The sequence below is a fragment of the Lagenorhynchus albirostris genome, chromosome 7 (genome assembly GCF_949774975.1).
Source record: "Lagenorhynchus albirostris chromosome 7, mLagAlb1.1, whole genome shotgun sequence".
In the NCBI taxonomy this organism is placed as follows: domain Eukaryota; kingdom Metazoa; phylum Chordata; class Mammalia; order Artiodactyla; family Delphinidae; genus Lagenorhynchus; species Lagenorhynchus albirostris.
The window spans coordinates 4,525,663-4,551,961 of NC_083101.1; the positions used below are offsets into that span (position 1 = coordinate 4,525,663).

Below are 26,299 nucleotides of genomic sequence, written 5' to 3' on the forward strand. Positions count from 1 at the left end.
ATCTAATGCATCAGGAAATCCTATTGGATCTTCCTTTGCCATATATCCTACATCCAAGCACCACCTCTCCCGCTACCTCCTGGCCCACACGACCATTCACTTTTACCTAGATTTTAGCCTCTTAAGTTGTCTTTTTGTGCTTTTTCCATTGCAGTTTATTCTTCATTCTCAATAAGTGATTCTTTTCATGTGTGAGTTAGCGCATGTCACGTACCTGCGCGGAGCTGTCCTGTGCTCTTGACCTGACTCAGAGTCATGTTCAGAGTGATTAACTGCAGAGCCCTCTGAAGTGTAGCTGCATTTACTCTCTTGGTCTTCTAGCTCGCTTCTCCCTGCTTTTCCTTCTAGCCATTCTGGCCTTCTCCCTGTTCTGAAAATAATCCAGGCACCTCACTGCCTCATTGTCTTTGCAGTTGCTGATTCTCTGCCTGTAACCCACTTTCCCTGGTTACGGGCATGGCTCACTCACTTAATGCCACGTCTCTGCTCAAATATCATATCAGGAAGACCTCCCCTGACTCTCCTGTCTACGATAACACTCCCTCACAACCCTCATCACTTCCTCATCCCCCCTCTCGGCTTTCTTCCTAAGACTTACCATCACCTGACATGTTTATTTGCTTATCTGCCCCCTTCTTGTAAAAAATAAGCCTCCAGAGGACAGGAACGTTGCCTGGTTCTTAGGAGGCAGTCAGTAGATACTTATGAGAAAATTATTTAAATGATGTATAAAAAACATGTTACAGGGCTTCCCTGGTGGCGCAGTGGTTGAGAGTCCGCCTGCCGATGCAGGGGACACGGGTTCGTGCCCTGGTCCGGGAAGATCCCACATGCCGCGGAGCGGCTGGGCCCGTGAGCCATGGCCGCTGAGCCTGCGCGTCCGGAGCCTGTGCTCCGCAACGGGAGAGGCCACAACAGTGAGAGGCACACGTACCGCACAAAAAAAAAAAAAAAAAAAAGTTACAAAACACGTTGTTCTGAATAACCTTTTTAACTGGACACTGTTATTCACTGGTAACTGAAATTGCTTTTTCTCCTTCTTGATAATAGTGCATAATGGGAAATCTGAGTGCTCCGTTTCCATCCAGACTCAACATAATTTACCAGTCAATTTAAATGAATTCGTGAAATGTCTTGTAATCAGCTCTCTGGTGACTACACAAAGGAAGTTGAAAGCCATGTCTTTGCTGAGTGGTCGGAACCAACTGGCCAGAGCCGTTCTGAATCCAAACCCCATGGACTTCTGTACAAAAGATTTACTAACTGCAGCATCTGAGAAAATTGTGAGTGATAGTCATTTGATAACAGGGAAAGTCAGAACATTTCATGTCAGGATGTTAAAGCATCATGTTATTTTCATCTGTCACACATTCCCTTTTGTCTACAACAAAGACATAGTCACCATGTGTGTGCCCAGTGACGTTTTTAGTGCTTAGTTTTCTTTAATATTGCAAAGTAGTTCTTTGTGTTAGGTTAGTCAGCTTACCTCAGGAAAAAAGGTAGAGTGCAAAAAGGAATTGAAAATATGCTTGAAGAGCAACATTAAAATGTGAGGTGAACATCCTACTTAACTGTTTGTTAGGTGATTAAATGCAGGAGTAAGAGTAGGTTTAATGGAATGAATTTTGCATTTGAATGATCAGTGGAGCATCGACTGGTATTGTTGCCAGTGTGACAACGAAGTTGTGATTCTTTGTGAACACACATTTCTCACTGTTGTAAGAGTTGTGTGTAAGTTCCAGGAAATTAACACAGAGACAGGCGGAAGGAAAGGAATGTTATTTGAACCCCTGTCTTGTGTTAGGGCTTTCATATGCATTTTCTCAGTCAGTTCTTGTAGTTTATCTTAGGACAGGGCCAAAAGCAAGCTCATCACGCGACATGAACTGTGCTGAAGCACAGCAGTAGAGGGCTGCCGCTCGCTCAGGCAGAACAGCGCCGTCTGTCCTGCTGTGGTAGCTTTTATTAAAGCATTATCTAGGTTTACACTTTAAGACTTGTTTTCTTAACATTTCAGAAATGTCAAAGCAGCAACCTATGTTTTTATTAATTATACAAGCAATAATTGGCTTTCGTGAGCACCTGCCGTGCTTCGTCCTTGAGCGCAAAAGCAGCACAGAGTTCCCACCATTATTTTGATTATACTGAACTAGCACAAGGAAATCTCCTTGCGTTCCCACCACTCTGATTATACTGAGGACGTCTCATGGATCAGTGTCCAAAGCACTCAATGCTTCTTCGCAGGCCCCCGGTTTGCCGGGGTTGGGTGGGCTCAAAGCAATCAGGACTGTTTGTAGTTCTGGCTTATTCGCCAGCCTCCAGTTTGCTTGGGGGGGGGGGGGCTCATGGGTCACGTCTCCTTTCCATCCTCAGTTATTCCACTACAGTTCTCACCCTCTAAGGAATCCCAGATTTAATGATTGACAAAGGCTGAAGCCCAGAGAGGTTAGGAGTTTAGAGACCTAGCTTTTGAGTGAAACTGAGGTGTAGACTCAAATCTGACCCAAAATCCATGCTTTTTCGACTGTATCACTTGTGTTAGGAAAGGAAATCTTGGAATGTTTTTACTGTCTAAAGAGAGAATTGACTAAAATGGGAAGAACCACAGAATAAAAAGAAGAAAAGTGCAAAACAATTTATTGTGATCAGCTTTATAAGAATCACAAATAAAAATATAGTTGTTGTAGTTGTAGGTGGACTGAGGCCTGTAGACACTCATCAGTAGCTCTTTCCAGTAGTGAAAGTGGTTCTTAGATTAAGGGTCATTTTGGGGTCTTGCCTGATCATCACCAAAGCTTCTGTCTGACAAAGGTCAGCAGATTCAAACAGATGCCTTCCACTCTCTTGCTCTCCTGTGCCTTCACAGGAAGAACCACTCGTTCTCACTAATGTCTTTTGTATAGATTGCCCACCTAAAAGATTTCAATGAAGACCAAAAGAAAGCAATAGAAACTGCATATGCCATGGTGAGACACTCCCCAGCAGTAGCCAAGATCTGTCTGATTCATGGACCACCCGGGACAGGAAAATCGAAAACCATTGTGGGCCTCCTGTACCGCCTGCTGACAGAGGTAGAGTGTGCGCGAGGGCATCTGTGCCCTTAATTGAGTATGTTGTTTTACTTTAACTAACGTGTAAATAAGTACTAAAGTGCGTTTTTTCCCTTCACTTTTGTGTATCTTTTTGATACTGTGTGGAACTATATCAGATAAAGCAGTAGCAGAGGTAGAGAAGATTATAAGAAATAAAAGGAACAGAAAATGTTATCTTGTGTGAAACTAATGCTAAGGGCTAGAATGGTGGTCTTCGGGCTTCATTATAGGTCACAGCTAATCCCAGGAGACCATCTTGAATGTATTTCTGGGCTACATTTTGAACATTGAATAAAATAAGTGGATAGTAAGGTAAGGCTCAGAGAAGTTACGATAAAATTTTATGCCAGAGTAATTTTTTGGCGGGGGGGGGGCACGCCATGCGGCATGCGGGATCTTAGTTCCCCGACCAGGGATCGAACCTGGGCCCTTGGCAGTAAGAGCACCGCATCCTAACCACTCGTTTGCCAGGGAATTCCCTGCCAGAGTAATTTTTTAACATCAATGTAAGATGCAGGTGCTTTTATTTACTTTTAACTATTTATTAGGGGAACTTTCAAATATATGTGGCAGTAGAGAAGAACTATAACGCTGCATAATAGAGCTCATCAGTATTTTTTGTTTGTTTGTTTGTTTGTTTGGTACAAATTGTCGAACCAGAGGAGGGGACTTTCAGATGAGAACTCCAATGCCAAAATCAAACAAAACCGTGTCCTTGTGTGTGCGCCTTCCAATGCAGCTGTTGATGAACTTATGAAAAAAATTATCCTTCAATTCAAAGGGAAGTGTAAAGACAAGAAGAATCCTTTGGGTATGATACTTATGTGCGCTTTTAATTTGTTTTCAATGTTTAGTGTGGGTAACCTTGAATGACAAAGAGCAAGCCAGTTCTGGTAATTTTTTCTACTTGAGGCTGTGGCCTATGTGTACTTACTGGTTTGTTTAATGAATGTTTTGGAGCATTTATTCTGTGCCAGGCCCTGTGCTATGTACTGAGGTTTCAACAGTGAAACCCTCAAAGAGACAGGAAGTGGATGGATCAGTGGGCTGTAAAGGTAGAAGCTCTATAATAGGAGTAAAATGTGGGTAGTTTGAAACACCTTAGAGCAGCCCTTGATTCAGTTGTGTAAGGGTTCGGGAAGACTTTTAGAGGAAATGATATCTAAGATGAAACTTGGAAGAGCAATGAGGCCGTGAAGTGGGGAGAGGACTCTCATGGAACTTACTGTAAATAAAAAGGACCAGAAGCCAGAGAACTATGGATGGTTCAGTACAGCTAGAATATAACGAGCTCCACCAAGGCAAGGGCTTTTAAAACTGTGTTCACTGTAGTAACCCCAGTGCCTGGAACAGTGCCTGGCACTCAGTTGGGACTTAGTAGGTGTTTAGTGACGCAAAAGCTAGAGCAGTCATCACTTATGGTTACCGAGTGCTCAGTATGTGTCAGTACTCTCAGAGTAATCCTCTGAGCCACGCAATAAATAACCTATCTACATTTTATAGGTGGAGAAGCTGAAGAGTTGAGATATAAAGTATACCACAGGGATAAGTCTTTTCAGTACAGTTGACAGATTGAAGAGCATTGCCACCGAGGATTCGGGATGCTTGAGCGAATGTGTGAAGTCATTTCTGTGCACTTAACCTTAACACCTGCTCTCACACCAGCCATCCTGAGTGGCGTGGTTGTGGCTCTGGGTCGGGCTGCTCTTCTAAGCACATGTATCTTGTCTTCCCTAACCAAATTTTATTTTCCTTGAGGTTACCTGGCAGTGACCTAAATCAGTTAAGATTCAGTTGGGCTGCAAATAATAGACACTCCAAGTACAGTGGCTTAACTATGATAGAAGTTTATTTCCTTCTTACTCAGAAGCCCAGAGATGGACAGTTGAGGGATGATACTGGCCTGATGACTCTGCTTCCGAGTCTTCAGAGACCTAGGGTCTTTCTACCTTGTTGCTCCACTACGTGTGACCCCCCCACTCCTTAGTTTACCTCATGGTCAGAAATGGCTGCTCCAGCACCAGTAGTCACATCTAGCAAGTGCAAGGAAAAGGGGACAGATATACTAGCCGTGCTTTAAGAAAAGTTCTGAGACGCTGCCAGTAGCACCTCTGCTTATTTCCTTTTGGCCAGAACTTAGTCCCATGGCCACACCAGCTGCAAGAGCAGCTGGGATGTGTCGTCTTTATTCGGAGGGATCACACACGTGTTTCCTTTATTGCATATGTATTAGCTACATGTAGAATTCATTTGCTTTTAAAACTTAAAATGCATTGTCAACTGCAGCTTTTCTACTCCCCATTATGTTTGTGAGAACTGTGACCTTATGTCTCGCTGTATATGGATGCGGTCATTCATGTCAGCGGCTATAGGGCATTTCATCATATGAGTGCACGGTTTATTCGTTATCCATTGATAGCAGTGTAAGTTCTCTTCCTTTTTTTTTTTTTGTTATTTCAAACTTTATTCCTGTACTTGTGCCTGTTTCTCCAGTGCAGGATGAAAACGTTTACTGCAGTGACTGAGTTGTATTGTGTTGTGCTGTACAGCAGCTGAAGGGAGCACACTGGAGTACTGTGTCCTTACTCACGTCTCCTGAGTATTCATACAGGCTGCTAGGGCAGTGCTTTCACACTGTGGCTTGTGACTAGTTTAGTGGATTGTGAAATCAGTTTAGGGAGATCAGAACCAGCATACTTAAACAAGATAAGATAGAATAGAAGAGAACAGAAAAGATTAGAGTGTAGGTAGTAAGGGGTAAGTATTGTTTTGTGAAACCTGTTTTATTGGTGAGGTATGAGTGTACTGGCTTTCAGTGTGAAGTGTACCTCAAGTGTACCTCATGCTATAGATCACGGTCAAAAGAGTTTATAAAAACACTGGTCTAGTGTATATATACCTAGAAATGAAAATGCTGGGTTGAAGGATTTGTGCAGCCTCTAGATGGGGCCCAGTTCTGCTCCAAAGTGGTTGTATCAAAGTATACAACCGAGAACAGTTCCCATGCGGTTTTCACTTTCCTTTCCCTGAGGGAGGGTTAATAAGCACTTTTTCAGGTGTGGGTTGACAACACAAGAAGGCTGGGACGAAGGTGGCACAAGTGTCGTGTCTAGGTTGGATTTTTAAATTTTTTTGTTAGAGAGAAAATGAAGTCTTTTGTCAGTAAAGACAGCTTTTTTCTTCTTTTGCAGTACTTTCATTTTTGCTTCTTTTCACTATGTCCAGTGGTCCTGGGTGTCCTTTAAGGAAATACCTTGGACATCTCACCATTAAGTGTGATGTTTGTTTCTGGGGTTTGGTATATACCCTTTAATCAGGTTAAAAAAGTCCCCGTCTAATTAGAGTTTTTTTAATGAATGGGTATTGAATTTTATTGCATGCAGTTTTTTTTTCATTCATATCCCCCCTCCCCCCAACCGCACAGCAATGGAAGCACAGAGTCCTAACCAGGGAATTCCGCTTTTATTTCTTTCTTTCTTTCTTTTTTTTCTTTTTGGCCGTACCCCGAGGCTTAAGGGATCTTAGTTCCCCGACCAGGGTTTGAACCCAGGCCCACGGCAGTGAAAGTGCTGAGTCCCAACCACTGGACTGCCAGGGAATTCCCTACAATGCTTTTCTAATGTGAAAATATCTTTGATTCCTAGAATAAGGTCAGCTTGGTTGTGTACTATTATTTTTTAACACATTGCTGGATTGCTATTGATTTTTTTTTTTTTTTTTTTTTTTTGCGGTACACGGGCCTCTCACTGTTGTGGCCTCTCCCATTGCAGAGCACAGGCTCCAGACGCGCAGGCTCAGCGGCCATGGCTCACGGGCCCAGCCGCTCCGCGGCATGTGGGATCTTCCCGGACCGGGGCACGAACCTGTGTCCCCTGCATTGGCAGGTGGACTCTCAACCACTGCGCCACCGGGGAAGCCCTGCTATTGATTTTTTTAAATGAGGCCAGCCTGTAATTTTTCTTTGTCATATCTTTGGTTTTAGTATTGAAGTTATACAGACTTTAAAAATGAAGTTATACAGACATTTATTTGGAATGTTTCATATAAGACAGAGAATTACCTGTTACTTGAAGGTTAATTTGTTTTTAGTGTTGTTTTTGGGGGGGATTTCTTGTTTGTTTTTTGTCTATTTTTTGACAGATGGATAAGTTTCTGTCTGCTGAATGTCTTTAATTGCTGGTTTATTCAAGTTTTCTACATTTGAGTGAGTTTTGCTAATTCATATTATTCAAGAAAAATTTCCACTTCACCTTAGGTTTTCAAATATATTGGTATAACATTGTTCACTGTATTCTCATTTTAAAAACCTCAACTGTATTTTGGTTGGGTCACCTTTGTCATTCTCTGTATTATGTATTTAGACTCTTAAGTCCACATGTGGCATGGGCCTATAGTTGGAAAGTCCTAGAAGAGAGTTTGTTTTTCTCCCAGCTAAGCCCAGGCCAAGATAGATTCATGTCTTTTTCATCCCTCCACCTCTTCCATGCCCTCTTGCTTTCTAGTGGGCTTTAAAATCCAAGCCCCCATTATAAAATTTCGATATGTTGATTGGAATGGTAGTTTTGCTGATGTAGATATTTGTCAGACTCCGTAGAACTAAGGATTTTTAAATCTCTGCATTTTATTGTATGTAAATTAAAAAACAAACACCTAAGCACCTAGAGAGTGACCAGCCCGCAGCCTGTTCCCTCCAGGGAAGCCACAGCAGCTCAGGGGCTTTCACCTCTGGTTTTCACCTTTCTCTTTGTTTTTGGCCCCTAGGAATTTCTCTTACATCCTTCTGAGCTCACCCTGCATTTTAAAGGATGTCTGTTTTAATTTCTGGAGCATTTTTAGGTGCTTATAGTGGGTATAAATCTCATCCACCTTTCTGGTAGAAACACAGGTTAGCAATTTTGAAACCTTCAAGTAAATGTTGGTCAGAGAAGATGGCTTCAAATTTTAGAAGAATGAGCTGAACTAGGAACAAAAATATGTGTAGACAGCTGTATAATGAGCTCATTTATTCATTGAACATACGTTTATTGTACTTACGTGCCAGCTGCTGTTCTAGGCAGTGACCAAAACACAACCTGGTTCTTATGGGACCTGGATTCAGTGGAAGGAGTTAGCAAACAAGTCTGTGATGTGTCAGATTGGGATAAGTGCTAATAAACGCTGCATGATTGCTATAGTTTAGTTCAGTGAAGCAGTGGGAGATTTTTAGATTAAATAATACCTGAAATGTGCTAACCTAAAATTAAAATGTGGTTAATAAACCAGTTAAATGATGCTGACAGTTTTTGGAATTACCATATTCCGGAATTTCCAGCTTCTTGTGTCCCTTAGATCCTGGAGTGGCATTGTGATGTGGAGCAGTTTCAAAACCTTGGTTCTCAGTATCCTGCAGAAAGCATATGATGGTCGCGTAAGATTCTGTTTGGGGAATTCAGACATGTATTAATAGATAAAAGTCTTCATCTTCGAAATATCCTATGGTCAAGAAATTTGTTCTATTTTCACTCGCCATTTCCCAAATACATTTTACCATGGAGTGATGTATAGAACGTAGTTTGAGAAGCATTCGTGTAGTAGAATCTCAGCTCTGCAGTGTACTGTTGATGCAACCTCAGTAGCTTTTATTAGGTGGAAATAAGTCCTTGCCTTGTAGGATTCTCATGAAGCAAATCTAAAAGAATGTGTGTGGGACCTCTAGTGCAGTTCCAGGTATTTGGTTGATTAATAGTTCATGTTAGCTCCTTTCGCTGACTGTTAATATATTTGCTTAGAAATAGTTATTATGTACAGAAATTGACAGTGTTCTTATTAATCTCTAAGTGTGACTTTTATCAACAGGAAACTGTGGAGATATAAATTTACTACGTCTAGGTCCAGAAAAGTCTATTAATGCTGAGGTCCTAAAATTCAGTTTGGACAGCCAAGTTAACCACAGAATGAGTAAGTACTGAATAAAGGTATATATTAATTGATTTCTGTTTCTTTTTGTATGGTAGAAAATGGCGTGGGCATTAAAGGTAATTTGGAGACCCTAGAAGTAGTCTAGTTTTGGAAGCTAGTTTTTCTTCTCATTGTGTATGCATATGTATATATTTGTTAGAATGAGCAGTGGTTTATCTTTTATTTTATTTATTTATTTTTTTAAAGAAAAAGAATTACCTTCTCATATTCAGGAGATGCATAGAAGAAAGGAATTTCTAGACCATCAACTAGATGAACTTTCCCGCCAGCGTGCTTTATGCCGAGGTGGAAGGGAACTACAGGTATCTAAACATTTCTTGATCAGTGTTTTTTAATAGCTCGTAGATAAACTAGTTGGTGAGTATTTGATGCAATTCTTTCATTGTGGAATAGCATAATTAGTGTATAAAAATGTACACAGGGCTTCCCTGGTGGCGCAGTGGTTGAGAGTCCACCTGCCGATGCAGGGGACACGGGTTCGTGCCCCGGTCCGGGAAGATCCCACATGCCGCGGAGCGGCTGGGCCCGTGAGCCATGGCTGCTGAGCACACACACACACACCACAGAAATGGTATGCCTTACATTAGGGGTTAAACTTATTTTAAAAGAACAAGATAGTAAATATTTTAGACTTTGCAGGCCATGTGGAGTCTGTTTTAGCCACTGAACGCCACTGTTAATGGCATGAAGGCAGAGTAGGTAACACATAAGTGATGCCCCAAGGGTTGGCCTGCTTAAGCAGAAAGAGCGTACCTGCAGTACCCTGAACAGAACTGAATCATACACAGTATTAAGAATTTATTGGACTTCCCTGGTGGTCCAGTAGTTAAGAATCTGCACTTAACACTGAAGGGAGCTCAGGTTCGATCCCTGCTCAGGGAACTAGGGATCCCTCATGCCGCACAGTGTGGCCACAAAAAAAAAAGAATTTATCAAATCAACACCTGCTAATTGAAACACGGGGTGCTGGTTGTTGGGTTGCTTTATAATGAGCTGATGTTTAAAAACAGACCACAAGAGAAATCGAAATCCAAATAGAGAAGTTTATTTTCACAGGTCTTGAAGAAGGTATAAGGCATGCCTTGTGGGGCGTGACAGGCAGGTCAAGGGAGAGTGCAGACAGAGAGAGGCAGGCCCTGGTGCACATGTCATTATCAGAGTCCATGGGTGGAGTACTTTGGGGTTCCCAGGCTAGGGCTGGATTGGCCAATTTTAACCGAAAGAGCAGGGTTTTGGTAAGTTGCTTGGAGGGTCTTATCTAAAGGGCATATAAGGGGAAGGCACTGGATAGCAGGGGAGACTGTTGATCACAAGAGCTTATGTTGGCTGGTGGGCTGGTGACTCCACAGGCTGCCGTCTAGGGCGTGCGTGTGTGTGAAGGGGCCTAGAGTTAGTTTGGGGTCTCTGCAGGCTGCTTGGCCAAACAAAATGGATGCCAGGGCAGCAGTACCATGGAGTAGCTTAGCTAAACTCTGACACACAGCAATACAGGAAGACTGGTATAGAGAAAACACACTGGGTGAATCAGTTTTTCATTGGTAAAGTACTGGCTCACGCTTTTGAAATGTGAGGCAGTCCATTGGAAAGCATTTTAAAATGCTTAATTTAATTTTAATGATGGCATTCTGATTTTTTCCAGAGGCAAGAATTAGATGAAAAAATTGCCAGAGTTTCAAAAGAAAGGCAGGAGCTTGCTTCTAAAGTTAAAGAGGTAAGTAGTTCACCTGTAGCATTTTCCTGGTATTACTTTTTCTTTTTTTTAACTTATGAAATAGTTCAGACAACCTGTGGTCTTTTCTCAATTACATTTAAAAATTTGGGGGAATTCCCTGGCTGTCCAGTGGTTAGGACTCTGTGCTTCCATTGCAGGGGGTGTGGGTGTGATCCCTGGTCAGGGAACTAGATCCCGTGTGCTGCAACTAAGAGCCCACATGCCACAACTAAAAGATCCCTCATGCTGCAACTAAAGATCCCACACGCTGCAGGGAAGATCCCACATGCCACAACTAAGACCCAGCGTAGCCAAATAAATAAATAAATATTTGAAAATACAGGGAAAAAAAATTACATGTCTGAATTCAGGTAGAGTGACAGTGGCTGGGATGTGGCCCAAGAAATACAAGCACCTTTTTTCTCAGTTTTTGGCTGAAAGCATATACTCTTTTTACTTGTTTTTGATCACAAAAATCCTTCTATAATATGTATAACTTTTCTCAGTATTCTTTGGATATAAAAATATCAACTAACATTTAGATTGGTCAAAGCTAGGATGAGCCAGGTGTGTACCCCGTCACCAGAATGCAGCCCTTAATGAAATGAATTGGGGGTCAGGGAAAGAGACCGGTTACTCAACCGGTAAAAGAGACCATTACTCAACCGGTAATGGTATTTGTATTTTTGAGCTGAGGTTTTTCTCTTGAATGTATTATTGACCTTCTCTGTGTGGCTAAATAAGTATAATTGAACTTAATGCATATTTCCACTAGCAGTTTGTTTATTAAAAATTATGTGGAAAGCTTTTTATTGTAACTTTAAGCTGAGCCCAAAATTAATCTTCCCACGTTTAAGGATGAATTCCATGTTTACCAGTATTATGGTTTTTGCCACTGATCACGTTGTTCTGTGAGCCATAAAATTAATTGTACTTGGCAGTTTTACTCATTAGGTGGCTGAGAGGAGACGTATGTGACAGTTAACATGTGAGCACCAGAAGGCCACAGTCACCAGCCTCTTCTCACACACACGCCGTGGCATCCATGGTTGAATCTATCATATGTTCAGGGATGATTCACGACAGCTTTTTCCGGAGGGGAAATAGGCTAACTGAATCTCTGATGAGAGTACTAGTTTATTAATTTGAACACTGAATGATATGCGTTGTGAGGTGTCATTCATACTGTCAGTCTCCATCACAGTTTATTCCATTATAGTCTGGACCAAGGTTGTAGGATTCTACTGTGGAAGTAGAATGCTTGTCAGTTTCACAGGCGTTTTTGTTGGTACTAGCCCTTATAAAAGAGAGAACAATATTATGTACTTAAAAACTAACAGAAAAGGGTATGTTCAGGCTTAGTTCTGATCCTGGTTTTACTCAGATAATTGCTTCACAATCCTGGTTTTACTCAGATAATTGCTTCACAACTCAGTAGAATTACTTAATCTTTGCTTATTCTGATACCTTCCCTCATACATCAGGCTGTAAGAATTGTAATCCACTTCGTCCAAATTAAACCCTGAATACATTTTTCTTAATGTGCTTATTAAATCATGTTCTGAGATTAGACTCCACTGCAAAGTGTTCTTTCTGGTGGCTTCTGATTATCTTGAATGTTTCTGCTGTTTTCTAGGTTTGAGGTTCCTACCTTTTACTAGACATTATTCTGCCACATAATAAGTGTAGTTAGGAATTTATATACAACTGAATGTTGATTAACTTTTATTCTCTTAGGTTCAAGGACGCCCACAAAAGACACAGAACACCATCATCTTAGAGTCCCACATCATCTGCTGCACACTGAGCACGAGTGGTGGTTTGCTGCTCGAGGCTGCTTTCCGTGGGCAAGGGGGTGTCCCCTTTAGTTGCGTCATTGTTGATGAGGTCAGTAAGCAGTCGGCCATACAGCTTGGCCTAGGAGTAAGGAGTAAGTCTTAGATGAAGAGTGGCTGCCGAGATGTTGACAAAGTGGTCTTTGCATCTGATTTTGACCTGCCATTACGTGTGTATTCTCTTATGTTGAAATATGCTGCTAGTGACCCACCACGATGAAAATTGCTTTTTCAGTAGTGGGACTGTAGTCTTAGGGATTCCTGATTGTTCTTCATAAAATCCCTCCTAAGGATTATTGTAGCTCCTGCTTGGGATATCTCTGGTTACCTTTTGAAGCATTTTTAATATAACTCTGGACAGCTCTGAGCCACCATATTTTCAGCTAATATCTTTATTCCTACTTCATTCATTGAGCAAACATTTATTGGGTACCTACTATTTGCCAGGATGTAGAGCCAGAAGACAAAAGAGATGGAAAACGAGGTACAGAGAACCCATCCAGGAGATCCAAGATCCAGTATTCACCAAAACGAAGGAATAGAAAAGATGGAAGTGATGAAATAATTGAAGAAAATGCCATTGAATTGAAAAGAAGCTTGAGTCTTGCAACTGAAGCAGCCTACTGAGGAAGAAGGAAGAGAGTGGGATGGGGGTGGGACACACAGACACGCAGTCCCCTCAGGCATGTGCCCAGCAGGGACAAAGAAGACAAACCGGGGACGTGACATGGCCCTTCTAGCTTATGGCTGCTTCCCAAGTGGTAGTGGCACCTGAGTGGTGGCTGACTTCAAAACGTGTGTGGGGTTTTTTCCCCCCCTTCGGCGTTTAGAATGTTTCTGTTGTTTTGTTTTCTAACCAAAGAAAGTTCTTATATTTGATCTTTGGTGCAGAAGGAGAAAGTGTATGTTTCTGAATGGTTAGGACTCTTATGAATTGGATAGACTGTATATAGATAAATAAATAATAGAGATAATTCTGATTATGTCTCCATTCTGTACTCTTACCAAGGCCGGACAGTCTTGTGAAGTTGAAACTCTTACTCCGCTCATCCATCGTTGCAACAAGCTCATCCTCGTAGGAGATCCTAAGCAGCTCCCTCCCACAGTCATTTCTGTGGTATGTTTTTTCACATTCGTGTTGCTTTAAAGTGGAAGGGGCTTGTTTGGGGTTTTTTTGTTTTGGGCGGTGGGGCAGTCTTTCTTGGATCATCATCTCTTATTTGCAGGGAAAAACAGGGAATGGCTGAGAAAAGAGAACCACTATTGAGAGCCTTCATAGTAAAGGTCTCCGGAAATGTTCCTCTTTTCATAATGTGCTTATGCGTATGTGACAGGAGCAGTGTGAGTGTCACAGACCAGAAGTTTAGGAGGAGGATGTCCCATGTGCAGTGAGCTGTTCCTTTGGGAAAGGCAGTGTGCAGCTGTTCTAAGGGCTGTATCTGATTTATTTTAGTAACATAAACACCAAAACAATAATAAAATAAAAACTTTAAAAGCAAGGAAAAGAATCCAACCTCCTGATGTATATTTAAATATGTGCAAATTTGAGGAAAACAGTATAAAGAGAAATTATTCTTACAGTAACGTTTTCAATTTTAGGATTCTGTATCCTATAGTGCAGGACAATGCCAGTGTCCCTCACATCCTCTGAAAGGGAAGGTGGTGAAAGGAAAGAGGTTGTGGGCTGTGCTAGTGGGAAGATGAGCACCAAAGTTGTGGTCCCCTTCACTTTGCTTCTTAAATCTCACTAAAGATGGCTCCTAGAAATGCACAAGAGAATCAGGATTCAGATGTTTTGGGTAATCTTCATAGGTCTAGATGATGGTTTTGAAATTTAATGAAATTTGAGCATTTTACTGATACATAGATTATTTGTACAAATAGAGAGTAGTGGCTGCATAAACAGTCCCAGAGAACAGACCATTTTCACAGCATTTCTGTTACGTTATGGAAAGAAAGCAAGTTGTTTTTGTTACTACTGTTCTTTGACTTTGAAATCATCAAAATGATAGTGCAGTTCTTTGACGTCTGAACACTCGTGCGTGACTGTTCAAGGGAGTAGCCTAGGAGCGCCTGCGTCCCTGAGTGAAAACCTCGTCCATAGGGCAGAGCTGCTGCAGGGGGCTCTGCTTGTGGACAACTAGGAGGAGCCAGCTGTGCCCTGCATTCTTTGAATAATGCGGTATTTCAGAAACCTACTCATTTAACTTCCTGAAGGGCCTTAGCCTGTGGTTAGTGAAAAGGGTTGTCGATAGGCCTCAACTTTACTGTCTACTTTGGTGATTGATTAAAAACAGCAGAAGTGAGAAAAATCCATTTGGACTTTTACTGTTGCAAAAATAAATAGAGGCTTATTGAGAAAATTTCAGAAAATAATTACAAAGTTAATTTTCTCAACATGCCTTTCTAATCCTAGGGATAATTACTATGAACAGTTTAGTGAGTATTTGAACTGTTTGTGGGCATGTGCGTGTTGACTTTTTTTTCAGTCTGTGTTCATTGAGTGCCAGGCTAATTCAGGCACTGTTTTTAAGTTCTGGTGTCATGACAGTGATGAAAACAGACAAAAATCCCTGCCCTCATGAAGCTGACATTCTAGAGGGTAACAGACAGTAAATAAGTTACTAAATTCAGAATGTCAGATGGTTATAGGGAATGTATAAATTTGTGTATATGTATGTAGGTTTTGACCTTGTTTAAAGGTGGCAGAATCAGTCTCTACCAAATTACCTTTTTTCCAGTCAGTAAATAGATCAGGAATATATGTTCATGTCAAAACATTAAAATCTCCATCATTTTGTAGGATGGACTAGTTTTTTTTCTGGAAGTAGTTGTGTTACCTCATATAAACCATTTTCTTTTTCCCCAGAGTGAAGTAAATGAGGTTTTTTTTAGCTATAACTTGAATAGATAAACTTTGGGGGGGTATAGATGAAATTGCCAAGTGTCTACTAAAAATATTCTCTTTAATTATACAAACCTATTTAATATCACATATGCAAATAATCACATATATGAATAATACAAATAAGAAGTAATGCCTATTTTCTCCACTCTGATAGTTTGTGAAACAGGTTTATTAAAACTTTGCACATACATCTTCAATGCTCATATTGTCAACATCACTTATAAAGATTGCATCATCTTAGTGGGTTTTCCAGAGCACATTTTTTGCTTCTAGATTATTTAAGATATAATACTTTTTGAATCTTGATATGATGCTACCATTGAAAAGTATATCCCAAGGCACGACCGTGATAACATTAAGACAGTTTTCTTCGTTTGTCAATTAAGTCACTGTATTTCAGATCACAGGTTTGTAACCCTTTCTTGGATTTATGAAATCAACTTAGTTGCCTGTCTCCTCCACTAGAATGCAAGTTCTGTGACACTTGATCTTATTCACTGTAGACTCTCAGCACCCCAAGTTTTAGCTGCTGAGTATATGATGGATGGATGAAGAAATTGGTCTTTCAGAGGCTTATTTACAATGACATTCATTATTTCTAGTTGTGAGAGCATAGCCCAGAAATAATTGTTAAAATCTGTGTTACAGTTCTTTGCTGCTTTTATCATCGATTCTTTCAGGTGACCCCTGTTAGCACCAAAATAGCAACAGTTGTGGTCATTCACAAGATCACATCTCGTTCATAAGCAGTATGTGGGTTTTCTAAATAAGGAGAAAATACCTTAACTTTTGTAGTCAAGCTGCATGGCTTTTCTAGGGCTGGAGTTGGAAACATCTTCTTTCTCTGAATCTTTGGTTGTTGGCAATACCTCTAATACATTTTAGAGCTCGGCGATTGTTTTTTTAATAGTGGGAAAAGTACAAATGAATTCTTGGAGATTATTGCTTTGTTTTCCTCCTTTCAGAAGGCCCAGGAGTATGGCTATGACCAGTCGATGATGGCCCGCTTCTACAAACTTCTGGAAGAGAACGTGGAGCACAACGTGATTGGCAGGCTGCCTGTCTTACAGCTCACCGTTCAGTACAGGATGCACCCAGACATATGTCTCTTCCCTTCTAATTACGTTTATAACAGGAACTTGAAAACAAATAGGTGAGTTCTGTTCATTGCATGTTCACCTGTTTTATTTGTAGGTTTGGCTGCTCAGGAAGAATAGCTCTTTTGTTGTACTTTTAGGTCTTGTTATTAAAAACATAAAGGTTTAATAATTTTAATTATAAAAGTCCTGTTGATTGTAGCAAATGCAGATAAACAAAAAGAAAGGGAAAAACCCAACCCCTATTTATGCTACCCAGAAGTAATCACTGGTAACATTTTGTTATATCTACTTCCAGTCCTTGTACTATGCACATCTTTTTTTACTTTTTCTCTTTTGGGGGGGAAAAAAAAGCACACCATGCTCTACATAGTATTCTGTAGCTTGCTTTTTTCACTTACTGTAGTATGAGTAACTTTCCAATCATGATTGTTATATTTTAATTACATGGGTCATTCTCCCCAGTACTAGAATAGAAATGAAATTCACTTGCTACCTTTCACTAAACTGTGTTATTTAAAAGTATTTAATTTTATTTAAAAAGAAGGTCCTTCTTGTCCTCTTACTTTCCCTTGCTCTCTTCCCCAGAAAGAACAAATGGTAATAATAATTCTAAAACGTTTTCTCTTGTAATTTGACTTGCATTCTAAGTGGTGGCTGCTCTTTTGTAGAATCACAGAGGCCATTCGGTGCTCATCTGACTGGCCATTTCAGCCCTACCTCGTGTTTGATGTTGGAGATGGTTCAGAAAAGCGGGATAATGAGTACGTCCTCCTTTTTCTTCAGTCCCCACTGATGGTCCCAGAATTTTTATATTGTTTTTGTTTATATTTAAATTCAAAATATTTTCCATATAAATCTCTCTGCCTAGTGCCAGTGCACAATCATTTTCTTTTAGCTGGGTTGATAACTTCACCTTTTCAATCATAAATTACTGATGTATTTATATATTTCAGTCTTGATTGTTTTTTTCTTAACTGGGTAATGGGGGTTATGTTACCTAACATGCGGTCAGCACTTCAGTAGATCCATGCTGAGATCACAGCTGTGAGTAAAACAGACGTGGCCCCAGTGCAACGCTGCTGTGGTCTAACAGGGGAGACAGACATTAACCAGGCCATCACCGTGGTGATTAATGATTCCGGTTGGGTTAAGTGTTGTGACGGATAAGTACAGATACAGTTGAATCAAGGTGTGAGGCAGAGGGTGGACAATGCTTTCAGCATGTTGGATTGTGAATCAGGTGGTTTGTGAATGACAGCGAAAAGGAGCAGTGGTTGCTAATTAGGAAGCACCTCAGAGGAGCCAGGGCTTCTTGTGAGAGAATAGAGGAGGAGCCCGGAGGCTGCATTTGTTAGCACAGATAGAAATGCCACCCCTGTATCATGACGTATGAAGAAATAGAAATTCCACCTCTGCATCAGGAGAGAGCTGCAGAGCAAGTGGTGTCCTCCGTGAGAATAAGATATTAGTTAATAGTGGTGGAGGGAGGGGCCCCTCAGTGAAGAAGTTAGAAATACGGAGCAGTTGGCTGGGGGGTTGCTATTCCAGAGGGATTGTGGAGGTTGTAGTGGGGTCTGTTGGAATGGAGCAGAGGATTGAGAGTTTACCACATGAGTATTATGGGGATGGATGGTCATGAGAAGAGTGTTGGCCTGAGAGGTGACCAAATAAAGATTGCAGGTATGGAAAAGAAAGCTAGCTGACTGGGTTGTCTGTATAGTAAGTCTTGAAATTAGAATAGTGAGTATTTAAGCCTTTAGAGTGAGACAGATAAGGTAGCCTCAGGAATAAAGGTGCGAGTGCAGGGCATCCTCCAGTGTGCACACGTGTTGCATTTGGTATGGTGATGAGGGAACGCATTGTAGTTCGGGAGATGAGTTGGGAGTGCAGGATGAAGCCAGCAAGGACAGAGGGACGTGATCCTGCTGTAGGGCCCCGTGTTTGTTCATCTCTGGGGGCTGGGTCACATTTAGTCTGTGTGGCTGCCATCCTCTCGGTCATGTGGTGCATGATCTGCGTGGCCTGTGGTGGGGAATGCAGGAAGGTAGCACATCGGAAGCACTTTTCTCAGTGTTGGGAAGATAGTAAATCCTTAGTGTTGGCTATTCATTAGTCATACCTTCATTATTATTATGAATACTTTCGTTCTCACTGTGGCTATCCCTGTTTTAATAAGTGAAGAAACTGGTGCCTTAACGTCACTTAACCCCAACCTCTTTTCTCTCATACAACTTCGTGTTTCACTGGGCAGTCATTTTTATATTTATCCATATGTACAATATTAATGGTCATTATAACAGCCTCTTTGAATCACTGCTGACTGAATAAAGATGAAACCTACCTGTGTACCCGTTACTGTAGTGGAAAACAAAGTGGAACTTAACTTAGCGATTGGACTGCTATTAGTTTTGATGTGTTGTATTTTTTGTTTTTGTCTTATTTAGCTCATATGTAAATGTTCAAGAAATAAAACTGGTAATGGAACTAGTTAAACTTATGAAAGACAAAAAAAGGGATTTTACTTACCGAAACGTTGGCATAATAACCCATTACAAGGCTCAGAAGATGATGATTCAGAAGGATTTGGACAAAGAGTTTGATAGAAAAGGGTGAGGCATCTCTATTTTTACAGATATTTCCACTTTTTCTGTTGAATTAAAATGAAGAAAGAGGGGATAGAAGGAAAGAAGAAAAGGAAACTTAACTCTAGGGAGTGGTCTTAGACCCTGGTAGTATAGAACAAGGAGACCAGGACCCTGGCTCCATAGACTTGTGCTGGGAGGGAGTGTGGTTACACTTGTAGCCCCTGCAGATGGAGTGCCTCCTGCCAGTTCAAATGTCATCACTGTTACACTTGACAATGGAAGTGACTGAGAAATTCTTCAGGCCTTTCCCTTTAGTTGGGTGACTTGTTATCTGAATTCTAACTCTACTGAGAATCATGTATTCACATTTCACTTAGAATAAATTATTTAACCCTTTTAGTGCCTTCATGTATAGGATGAAGATCTTGTTTTTGTCTCCTTTATACCTCAACAGTAAAATTAAAAATTAAATATTGGAAATGCATTAACTCAAAAGTTTCTGCACCTAGAAACACACAAAGTACCAAAATTGACTCTAGAAAAAAACAGAAACTTTGGATAGACCTATTAAATGTAAAGAGATTGAGTTAGTAATCACTTTCCAACAGAGAAAAACACAGGACCAGACTTCACTGGTGAATTCTGTCAGACACTAAGAATTAACACCAGTCCTTTGCAAATGCTTCCAAAAAATAGAAGGGAAGACTTTCTAACTCATTTTATGGGGCCAGTATTACCCTGATGGAGACATCACCAGAAAGCCATGGAGACATCACCAGAGAAGAAAACTATGGACCAATATCCTTTATGAATATGGATGCAGAAATTCTCAACAAAATAATGGCAGCTGAGCTCAACAGCATATTAAAAGGATTGTTTACCACAGTCAAGTGGAATTTATCTCAGGAATGCAAGGTTGGTTCAACATATGAAAGTCAGTCAGTGTGATATATACCATATTAAAGGGGGAAACCCCACACGATGATCATCCGAATAAATGTGGAAAAGACATTGGACTGAATGCAGCAACCTTTCATGATAAAGATACTCAACAAACTAGGAATAGAAGGGAACTTCCTCAACCTAATAAAGAGCATCTATGAAAAGCCCACAGCTAAAACATCATAGTTGATGCTAAGATTGAAAGCTTTCCCCCTATGATCAGGAAGGATGCCTACTCTCACTGCTTTTGTGCAGCACTGTATTAGACGTTCTGTGCAGAGCAATTAAGCAAGAAAAGGAAATAAATGGCATCCATAATGGAAAAGAAGAAGTCAAAGTGTCTCTTCACAAATGGCATGATCTGGGACTTGCCTGGTGGTCCAGTGGTTAAGACTCCATGCTTCCACCGCAGGGGGCATGGGTTTGATCCCTGGTCAGGGAACTAAGATCCTGCACGCCGTGTGGCCAAAAAAAATTCCAAAAACACAAAACCAACAACAACAAAAAACAAATGGCATACTCTTACATATAGAAAACCCTAAAAAAATCTATGGAAACTACTGGTCCTTATAAACAAGTTCAGCAGAGTTGTAGGGTACAAGATCAGTATACAAAAATCAGTTGTATTTCTGTACACTATAGAGAAATCTGAAAAGGAAAAGTTTTTAAATTCCATTTACAATAGCATCATGAAGAACAAAATACTTAGGAGTAAATGTAACCAAAGAAGTGTGAGCTCATACACAGAAGGACAAAACGTTGCTGAAAGAATTTAAAGAACTAGGTAAATGTAAAGACATTGCACGTTCATGGATCGGAAGACTTAATATTGTTAAGATGGCGCCATTCCCCAGGTTGAGCTACAGATTCATTGTTATCTCTGTCAAAATTCCAACTACCTCTTTTTACAGAAGTGGACAAGCTTATTCTAAAATTCACATGGAAGTGCAAGAGACCCTAAATAGCTTGACAGAGAACAATGTTGGAGGGCTCACACTTCCCTCTTTCAAAATTTACTACAAAGCTATCAACACTGGTACTGTCATAAGGGTAGACGTATAGACCAATACAATAGAAGTGAGATTCCAGAAATAAATCCATACATTTATGGCCAGTTGATTTTCAACAAGGGTGCCAAGCCTATTCGTTGGGGAAAGAATAGTTTTTCAACAAATGGTGCTGGAATATCTGGATATCCACATGCAAAAGAATGAATTTAGACCCCTGTCTCACACTGTGTACAATAATTAACTGAAAATGAATTAGAGCCCCGAGTCTAAGAGACAAAATTATAAAACTTATAAGGAAACAAAGGTAAATTTATATGACCTCAGATTAGGCAACAGATTCTTAGATATGATACCCAAGCACAAGTAACCAAAGGAGAAGTAAATCGGCCTTCGTAAAAATTAAAAACTTATGTGTTTCAAAGGACACACTATCAAAAGAGTGAAAAGACAAACACACACCGTGGGAGAAAATACTTGAAAAATATTTATCTGACAAGTCATATCCAGAATATATAAAGAACTCATACAACTTAATAAAATGATAGTCTAACTTTTTAAGTGGGCAAAGGATGTGAATAGCATTTCTCAAAAGAAGATAAACAAAAATCCAACAGGCACATGAAAAGCTGTTCCACATCATTTGTCATTAGGGAGATGCAAATCAAACCACAATGAGGAGCTATTTCGCACCCACCAAGATGACCGTCATCACAAAAACAAAACAAGTTTCGGCAAGGATGTGGAGAAATTGGATTACTTATACATTGCTGGTGAGAAACTGTAGAAAACAGTTTGGCATTTCCTCCTAAAGTTGAACATAGAATTACCACGTGACCCAGCAGTTCCACTCCTAGGTACATACCTGAAAGAATTGAGAAAGGGTTCACACAAAAGCTTGTACATGAATGTTCGTAGCGACATTATTCATGATAGTCAAAAAGTGGAAACAACCCAAATGTCCAAAAATGGTACATAGGTAAAAAATAAATTGTGTATCTGTACAAGCGAATAGTCAGTCGTGGAAGGAGTGAAGTACAGTTAACAGTCTATGACACGGATGAACCTTGAAAACGTTATGCTAGGTGAAGGAAGCCCAACACAAAAGGTCCCATGTTTTATGATTCCATTTATATGAAATTTCCCATATAGAAAAGTCCATAGAGACAGACAGTAGATCAGTGGTTGCCAGGGCCTGGGGAGGGGGAGATGGAGGCTGATGGCTGACAGGCACAGGGCTTCTCTCCTGGGTGATGGACATGCTATGAAATTAGATAGCGGTGATGGCTGCACACCAGAGTGAATGGACTCAACACCACCAAATGGTGTACTTTAAAATGATGAATTTTGTGTTACGTGAATTCTATTCCAGTTTAAAAAGATAGCATTAAAAAAGTAAGAAATACTACTGTATAAATATGTATATTTAATAATTATCTTTTTTCAGTAAATATGTTTCTCTCTTCGTAAATAGGCCAGCAGAAGTAGATACCGTGGATGGCTTCCAGGGTCGTCAGAAAGATTGTGTTATTGTTACATGTGTCAGAGCAAATGCCATGCAAGGTTCAATTGGGTGGGTAACTGTCATTATTGATTCTTTGCTTGTTTATGATCCAGAGTTAGATCTTTTTAATCACTGTTAGAGAATACCATCATTTGCTCTATTTTCTTATATAAAAAATTGAGTAATACCGTGAAGGTTTCTTTTTTAAGTTGTGAAGTTGATCCACTGTTAGGTCTGCTTCTCTTGGTACCTTGTGTATTAACCCATGTCACAGTGTGAATCTGTTTTTTCACTTGATGAGAGTGAAACAGATTATTGAATCCAGTATATTTTGCAGGGGCATGTTCTTCTCCATGGTATGTGTCATAATTGATCTACTATCATATTTTTAGGATCTTTTAAGGCTTAAAAATCATACCATTAAAATTTCCAATATCTCATCCAAGTCAAAATAGGAAATCAACAGACAGATGCATCACTTTGAAGGAAAGCACTGGGCATCTTGTTTGTTTGCTGTCCTTAATGGGAATTGCTTCTGTGCCAGGTCCTGCACCATGACCTTAAAGCAGGAGCCCAAGAAAAGCTGTCTGAAACGCCTGTGTCTCACCTACACTGACATGCCGAGTTATTCTGAAGAAAGAAGTAACTTTTTTTTTTTCCTTCTATTGCTTAGGTTTCTGGCAAGTTTGCAGAGATTGAATGTCACCATCACACGAGCCAAGTACAGCCTCTTCATCCTGGGACATTTGAGGACCCTGATGGTAGGTACATTCTAAAGGACCAGAGAACTCCAGAGTTTGCTCATCATGACTGATACCGGGTTGAGGTTTTGTTTTTATTTTTCATCAAAGTGGAAATGATTTCGAGGCTACAAACAATAATGAGCCTCTTCCCCCTGGTTGTTATGTCCTCCAGCTGCTTCTTCCTGGGAGCTTTTATAATGCCTAAACCGCTCACCCTTTCTTAGCCCAAGACCCAGGTAGGTATCCGTAGTGTACTCTGAAGATGACCTTTAAAAAAAATTGTATCTACATCGTAGAATTGTTAAGAAAACATGTAAACCCATATATGTAAAGTGCTAGAAGATTGGTTAGCACTTAGTAAACACTCAGTAAATGTGGCTCTTAGCCTAGCAAGCCAGAGAGAGGGGGAATTTGCGGGAAAGTGCTTGGATCTTCATTTCTGTCTTGGCACTTAGAGCAGCACTGCTTGCTGTTTCCCTTGAGGGGTGAGTGGCATCAGAGCTCGTCCATCTGTACAGATACTCCTCTAGAAGGAGGGGCAAGTTTACATCTGTAGTCGACAAATAGTACAGCTTAATTTGGTGAATCACAGCTGGATAAAGCATATATTTGCTGCCTGTCTCATTAGGTGTAATAACTCAGTTTCCCTAATTTCTGTATTTAACAAGAGTCATTGTTTTATCTCAGGAGAGGTGCCAACTCAGTAGGTTTTTCCCTTGTTTTGGTTAGTTCCACCAGAGGGCGCTCAAATACAGTCTTTCTCATTCAGCTCTTACCTAGATCTGTGGTCTTCAACCTTCGTTGTTTGTGTACCCCCTTGAAAGAATGTTAGAAAGCTGTGTATCCTCCGTTTTTGTTTATATTGAAAATTTTTCATCGTTCATTGTTGACAAAGATTTTGTTTCTAATGTATTGTAAATATTTGACATTTTAAAATAAAGCTATTGGGCTTCCCTGGTGGCGCAGTGGTTGAGAGTCCACCTGCCGATGCAGGGGACACGGGTTCGTGCCTCGGTCTGGGAGGATCCCACATGCCGCGGAGCGGCTGGGCCCGTGAGCCATGGCCGCTGAGCCTGCGCGTCCGGGGCCTGTGCTCCACGGCAGGAGAGGCCACAGCAGTGAGAGGCCCGCGTACCGCAAAAAAAAAAAATAAATAAATAAAGCTATTAAAAATAAATCCATTATGCCACTCTTAAGTATATCCAGTGGAATAGAGAGCAGTGTTATTCTTTCTGCTCTTTAAAATTGAATTGCCATTTATGCTGTTTAGGATAAAATTCAGTGGGGGTAGTTTATATATTTTCATAATTAAAAGCCTTTCTGTTAATATGACTATTAGGCTTTTCTGCCACAAAAAATTTACATGTAAATTTGAAAGTTTAAAGAATTGGTTTTCATAACTATTTGGGGAAACTGTGTGAAGGGTGCATGGAACCTCTACTGTTTTGGTAACTTCCTATGAATCTATAGTTACCTCAAAGAGTTCTTTAAAAAATTATTTTTCCTGTGACCGTAAGGATCTGAGTATTAACGAACGATATCTTGTCAGTTGAGTAACGTATTAACAATTACTTTCACACAGTTGAATTTTGATAATGTTCAAACCAGAAGAGTAAAATGTTTATAGAGCTGTGTCTCTTAGATGCCCTGATTGCAGGAGCCTTCATGGGCACCCCTCTGTTTACCATCCCCTCTATTTGACACCCAGGCATGTTTACCTCCCCTAGCCGTGCGCCCTGTGGTCAGATTTGGGACAGGTGAGAGTTGTGGTGGTTGTGAAGGATGGAGTGGAAGGGCAGAAAAGCCCCAGGAGGACATAGGGGACTGGGGTTTGGAAGCTGAGGTTTGGAAATTGATTCCCAGAAAACGTGCTCACATCCCCCCCGAGGAAGTCTCTGTGAGCCCCAGAGTCACCGTCACGCAGATTTGAAGACCACTGATGTCTAGCTGCGGTATAGACGTTATTATCTTCACTCTGGGAAGCCAGTGTGACAAAAAGAGACCGACAGAACAGAATAGAAAAACTTCCAGTTTATCATTTGGAGTTTGCAATCCAACTTAACGTATTTGTCCTTGGGCTTCCCCCCTCCCCAGCCTCTTTTCTTTTGGTTCTTCAGCCCAGTTTCCCTTATGGAGATGGAATCAGTGATTAAGGCACTTGGTTTCCTCTGAGAAATCAAGACTAATAGCCCCTTCTCAGAACTGTTTTTGTGATCTAGGGATTGGATTAAACAGCAAGTTCAGGTACAGTAGAATTGGCAGAAATAGCAGCAAGGCCATCTGCTTTACATCTGCGTTCCAGCCACAGGGTAGGACGCTCAAGAGCTCTCCTGAGTCGGAGATCTGAGCCTGGTACTGCTTACATGCACCTTCCTGGTGCATGCGGTCACCGTACCGTGCACTTGATTTACACGACTTACTTTAAAAGACCCTGTGAGGTCTGCATTGCCACCATAGTTTAACAAATCCAAGAAGCCATTAGTTATATAATGTGCATCATTATTTTATGTTCTGCTATTGAATTGTGACACTCTGTTTTCACTTAGAATTTTTGTTTTATAGTTACTGAAAGAACTCTTTTAGACTTTCGACAGATTTTTATTGGGTTGGCCAGAAGGTTCACTTGGGTTTTTCTGTAACATCTAAATGAACTTTTTGGCCAACCCAGTGTCATACCACTCTTGTTTATACATAGGAAATACAGCAAAATGGGTAGACTAAGATACCCCTGAAAGCATCTCACTTTCAGACTAACACTCTGGTCGTCCCCATTCACCATCCCATGTACCCTTGCTCACGCTCGAACCGTTCCCTGTGCAGTCAGTGTCTCATGAGAGGGCCCCACTGTGGTCCTGGGGTTTTTTCCAACTTCTCATCTCCATTCTCCAAGTTGTAGTGCTGGTACTTTATTGTC

At 40.7% G+C, this 26,299-nt stretch overlaps 1 protein-coding gene across 1 annotated transcript in view; it reads left to right on the top strand.

Annotated features, from left to right (window-relative positions):
• SETX (senataxin) overlaps positions 1-26,299 on the top strand; it is an 80,894-nt gene that overhangs the window by 49,610 nt on the left and 4,985 nt on the right. Inside the window, exons 12-24 of the mRNA XM_060153989.1 lie at positions 1,051-1,283; positions 2,904-3,071; positions 3,753-3,903; positions 8,928-9,029; positions 9,237-9,352; positions 10,690-10,761; positions 12,499-12,648; positions 13,606-13,713; positions 16,470-16,657; positions 17,273-17,365; positions 19,049-19,213; positions 22,613-22,711; positions 23,316-23,403. Of these exons, the coding sequence (XP_060009972.1) occupies positions 1,051-1,283; positions 2,904-3,071; positions 3,753-3,903; positions 8,928-9,029; positions 9,237-9,352; positions 10,690-10,761; positions 12,499-12,648; positions 13,606-13,713; positions 16,470-16,657; positions 17,273-17,365; positions 19,049-19,213; positions 22,613-22,711; positions 23,316-23,403 (1,733 nt within the window). The remainder of the gene's footprint in view (positions 1-1,050; positions 1,284-2,903; positions 3,072-3,752; positions 3,904-8,927; positions 9,030-9,236; positions 9,353-10,689; positions 10,762-12,498; positions 12,649-13,605; positions 13,714-16,469; positions 16,658-17,272; positions 17,366-19,048; positions 19,214-22,612; positions 22,712-23,315; positions 23,404-26,299) is intronic.